The following is a 5538-nucleotide window of genomic DNA, read 5'->3' as shown; positions in this document are numbered from 1 at the left end:
GTGCTGATGAAGCGGCCACATCATATGTGCTGAGGTGGCAAGCTAAAGAGACTAATAAAATACAAAATGGTGGCTAGGAAACACAAAATGGAGGAGCTTTCGTCCATTATATAAACTGTATTTCCACAATCGGCCCTTTGGACGCAAAGTCCAACATTTTGTAGCGGCCTAATGCACATGTTCATATATGGGCCGGCTGTTACTATAGCGGGCCTCACTGCGCTCATTGACGTAATCAATCGCCCCAAACACTGGCAACACATGGGCAGGCAATGAATGAGAACGCAGCACCCAATCACCACAAGGAAGATAGCTACTAGAAACATCCCTATCTTCCAGCCCCAGGCAGACAAGGCGTTCCAAAAGGAACCTACAGGATCCCAGGGGCCGACATCACTATGGGCCTGGGCACCTATATCATATAGTCTTTTGACAGCCTGCCTAACCGATGTTGATGAGTCAGGAATATACGTGCAGCAAGAGGACCCGATCACTCTACAGACTCCACCCCGTTCTGCTAACATCATGTCTAGCACAATCCTGTTTTGAAGAGAAACTAATCTGAGAGCCTTAAGCTCAACTGTGATGTTCTCAATTATGCCTGCTGTCTCTTCTATAGTAGCTTCTAATAGACGGGACAACCTGCGTATATTTCTGGAATTTATGGCAGGGCCATACCAAGGAACAAAGGCCTTTAGTACATCACCAGCTATCTCAGCCGCTGTATCTCCTTGATCAACACTCCTCCTACCCCTCAGAGTTCTGGATGCTCTATTCACTTCTGCAGTACTTTTTACAGACATTGCTGGTGTTACAAGACCTAGGTGACAACAGCCACCCCAATTCACTGGTAGCCATATATAGGCCCTGGAACCACAAATGAAATAAACTGAGTCACCAATATAGAGTGGAACAGTTATTTCCTGGGAAGACACTTCAAATGTCATATTGCAATTGGTACTATTCCCCATGTTGGTGGTACCGTTGCTCCTAATACATATACTCCCAAGCACACTACGCTGTCTCATTTTCAAAAAGGGTATTTCTCTGGTGTCCCTATGGAGCGGAGGTGTGCTATCATTTTTTACCAAAAACAGTGGGGTGAATATGTTGGAAAATGGGAACGTTGCATTTGGTAAAATAACTTCAGAGCAATTCCCTGACTGGAGAATGTCTTTATCATAATGGGTGTACAAGGAGGCAGTTGGTGTTCTAGTGGTAGAACGGGAAGTTACTAAGTTGCTGAAGACCCTTATTAGCTCAACTTTCAGTATTGCAATGTGTAATGCATAACAGGATGCTTCAAATGGCAGGGGTACTTGGAGAAGGGGTATACCTTCGTCTACATAGGCTGGGAATTGCATACAGATCCAACAATTATTTTTATCAATTACTTGATGGGTCTGATGAAGTAAGGTAAGGAAAGAATTATGACGCATCTCCTCTCTGTGATCCATATCCTCTGGTGGTACTGTAACTGAGGGGACAAAGTCAGAGGGAAGCTCTGATGGGAGCGGGGCTGTTTTTGCAATAGGATGGTAGAGCTCTAGGAGATACAATAAACCAATGACCAAAGACATTATGCAAAATAACATACAGAATATGCATAGTTTGGAGTGCCATCGCCCCTTTTTGTTCAATTTAAGAGTGGAATATGTATCCTCCATCTCTAGTAAAGGAAGATGTCTTGTTGTTCTTCCAAACAAATATACCATTCGAAATACTTTGGATTTTGATATATACAATCTCACAAGTGCGGTAGTTCAACAGTGTTCGTTATAGGCCTCACTGTTACAGACCTTGCAATTGGCAAATTTGACCTCACACCCTCTCCTCCTATGGATCGCTGGGCTTCGGAGGTATTTCTTTATTCTCTTTTCAGCTCAGAGTTGGCAGTGTCCTTATTTTACTAACCTCACTGCACAAGTTAGTCCTTTAAAGTTGGCACTATTCAGTGCGTGGCAGTTGGTGCTTGCTCCGTCCTAAGCACTCTTCATCTTCCTTGGGCGTAGATTGTATCCTGATGCAGCTTGTTGATCATCAATGCGTGCAGGAATGCAGTCACCAGTCCTTCGGTCAGAACGGTCCTCTTCCGGGGGCAGTGCTGGCCAGAACGGTGGTGCTCTCTTCACATTTGATAGATGAATCCAGTTTTTATGTCCGTCACATCGAACCGCCGTCTGTGTGACTAATAGAACCTGCGCTGGCCCCTTCCACCTGGGCTGCAGGCTGTTCTTCCTCACAAAGTTCTTGGTCAGGACCCAGTCCCCGGGTCTGATGTTGTGTACTTCTCCTTCCAGAGGCGGGGACCATGTGTCTCTGACCTGTTGGCGAATGGTAGACAGGGCAGAAGTTAGTTCTTTACAATAATCCAACAAAGCAGAATGCGTCAATTCTTGCAACTTTGGTGGAGAGGCAAACCCATATACATTTGCTGGTTTCCCCATAACAAGCTCATATGGGGAGAGTCTGTTTTTGGATGTAACAGTTGTCCTCATGGAGAACAGGGCTAAGGGCAAAGCATCTACCCAACTGAGAGTGCTTGATGCACATATTTTTTGCAGTTTATTTTTCAATGTAGCGTTACAGCGTTCCACAAGCCCTGCTGCTTTTGGGTGATAAACTGAATGAAAACTTTGCTTTATCCCCAACCCTTGGCAGACTAGTTCCATATGCTGAACACAAATATAAAGGTTACTCACTAAACCCCATCAGTCATCAATAATCTTGTGATACACAGAAATAAAGCAGAACTATGCAAAACTTGTGCCAAGTATAAACATGGGCGGGCTTGTGGTTACAGAGTCAGGCGCCCACTTGATTAGTCATCCGGATACAGAGCAAAGGTTACATCTTTTGTGTCAACAACGATTCATTACCATCAGCAGTCTTTTGTTAGCTGTAATACATTTGGCATTACTTAGATAGGAAAGTTGAGCAAATGAGTCATTGACCTTTAAACAATACACCCTGCTCTACTTGTGCGTCATAAAGTGAAGTGCAAACATATGCTCTGGGGTCGACTGGTGTATTAACATTTCCTTGTGCTGATGAAGCGGCCACATCATATGTGCTGAGGTGGCAAGCTAAAGAGACTAATAAAATACAAAATGGTGGCTAGGAAACACAAAATGGAGGAGCTTTCGTCCATTATATAAACTGTATTTCCACAATCGGCCCTTTGGACGCAAAGTCCAACATTTTGTAGCGGCCTAATGCACATGTTCATATATGGGCCGGCTGTTACTATAGTGGGCCTCACTGCGCTCATTGACGTAATCAACTAAATTATCGTCAGGAGGGTTGTTATCCGAGATATCAATATCCATCATTTGCTGGGTTACAACATCCCTCATTATAAGAGCATTAGTCACAGTTATTGGGGGCATTGGGGGTGGTTTTAGCAATCGCCCCAAACACTGGCAACACATGGGCAGGCAATGAATGAGAACGCAGCACCCAATCACCACAAGGAAGATAGCTACTAGAAACATCCCTATCTTCCAGCCCCAGGCAGACAAGGCGTTCCAAAAGGAACCTACAGGATCCCAGGGGCCGACATCACTATGGGCCTGGGCACCTATATCATATAGTCTTTTGACAGCCTGCCTAACCGATGTTGATGAGTCAGGAATATACGTGCAGCAAGAGGACCCGATCACTCTACAGACTCCACCCCGTTCTGCTAACATCATGTCTAGCACAATCCTGTTTTGAAGAGAAACTAATCTGAGAGCCTTAAGCTCAACTGTGATGTTCTCAATTATGCCTGCTGTCTCTTCTATAGTAGCTTCTAATAGACGGGACAACCTGCGTATATTTCTGGAATTTATGGCAGGGCCATACCAAGGAACAAAGGCCTTTAGTACATCACCAGCTATCTCAGCCGCTGTATCTCCTTGATCAACACTCCTCCTACCCCTCAGAGTTCTGGATGCTCTATTCACTTCTGCAGTACTTTTTACAGACATTGCTGGTGTTACAAGACCTAGGTGACAACAGCCACCCCAATTCACTGGTAGCCATATATAGGCCCTGGAACCACAAATGAAATAAACTGAGTCACCAATATAGAGTGGAACAGTTATTTCCTGGGAAGACACTTCAAATGTCATATTGCAATTGGTACTATTCCCCATGTTGGTGGTACCGTTGCTCCTAATACATATACTCCCAAGCACACTACGCTGTCTCATTTTCAAAAAGGGTATTTCTCTGGTGTCCCTATGGAGCGGAGGTGTGCTATCATTTTTTACCAAAAACAGTGGGGTGAATATGTTGGAAAATGGGAACGTTGCATTTGGTAAAATAACTTCAGAGCAATTCCCTGACTGGAGAATGTCTTTATCATAATGGGTGTACAAGGAGGCAGTTGGTGTTCTAGTGGTAGAACGGGAAGTTACTAAGTTGCTGAAGACCCTTATTAGCTCAACTTTCAGTATTGCAATGTGTAATGCATAACAGGATGCTTCAAATGGCAGGGGTACTTGGAGAAGGGGTATACCTTCGTCTACATAGGCTGGGAATTGCATACAGATCCAACAATTATTTTTATCAATTACTTGATGGGTCTGATGAAGTAAGGTAAGGAAAGAATTATGACGCATCTCCTCTCTGTGATCCATATCCTCTGGTGGTACTGTAACTGAGGGGACAAAGTCAGAGGGAAGCTCTGATGGGAGCGGGGCTGTTTTTGCAATAGGATGGTAGAGCTCTAGGAGATACAATAAACCAATGACCAAAGACATTATGCAAAATAACATACAGAATATGCATAGTTTGGAGTGCCATCGCCCCTTTTTGTTCAATTTAAGAGTGGAATATGTATCCTCCATCTCTAGTAAAGGAAGATGTCTTGTTGTTCTTCCAAACAAATATACCATTCGAAATACTTTGGATTTTGATATATACAATCTCACAAGTGCGGTAGTTCAACAGTGTTCGTTATAGGCCTCACTGTTACAGACCTTGCAATTGGCAAATTTGACCTCACACCCTCTCCTCCTATGGATCGCTGGGCTTCGGAGGTATTTCTTTATTCTCTTTTCAGCTCAGAGTTGGCAGTGTCCTTATTTTACTAACCTCACTGCACAAGTTAGTCCTTTAAAGTTGGCACTATTCAGTGCGTGGCAGTTGGTGCTTGCTCCGTCCTAAGCACTCTTCATCTTCCTTGGGCGTAGATTGTATCCTGATGCAGCTTGTTGATCATCAATGCGTGCAGGAATGCAGTCACCAGTCCTTCGGTCAGAACGGTCCTCTTCCGGGGGCAGTGCTGGCCAGAACGGTGGTGCTCTCTTCACATTTGATAGATGAATCCAGTTTTTATGTCCGTCACATCGAACCGCCGTCTGTGTGACTAATAGAACCTGCGCTGGCCCCTTCCACCTGGGCTGCAGGCTGTTCTTCCTCACAAAGTTCTTGGTCAGGACCCAGTCCCCGGGTCTGATGTTGTGTACTTCTCCTTCCAGAGGCGGGGACCATGTGTCTCTGACCTGTTGGCGAATGGTAGACAGGGCAGAAGTTAGTTCTTTACAATAA

The 5538-nt window shown here is 44.6% G+C and overlaps 1 protein-coding gene across 1 annotated transcript; it reads right to left on the bottom strand.

The window, feature by feature from the left end:
• Nucleotides 1–2681: 2681 nt before the first annotated feature.
• Nucleotides 2682–4895, bottom strand: LOC147731049 (uncharacterized). Its single transcript, XM_086956004.1, has one exon. The coding sequence runs from the start codon at nucleotides 4881–4883 to the stop codon at nucleotides 3213–3215; it is 1671 nt and encodes a 556-aa protein (XP_086812130.1). The 5' UTR covers nucleotides 4884–4895; the 3' UTR covers nucleotides 2682–3212.
• Between the last annotated feature and the right edge of the window lie 643 nt (nucleotides 4896–5538).

Source organism: Lissotriton vulgaris, chromosome 2_1 (assembly GCF_964263255.1).
Source record: "Lissotriton vulgaris chromosome 2_1, aLisVul1.2, whole genome shotgun sequence".
In the NCBI taxonomy this organism is placed as follows: Eukaryota; Metazoa; Chordata; class Amphibia; order Caudata; family Salamandridae; genus Lissotriton; species Lissotriton vulgaris.
This window is presented reverse-complemented; position numbering and strand designations above follow the sequence as displayed.

Bases quoted from the DNA above. Each gene is read 5' to 3' on its own strand.
- LOC147731049 (XM_086956004.1), bottom strand. From the start codon at position 4,883: ATGGTATATTTGTTTGGAAGAACAACAAGACATCTTCCTTTACTAGAG.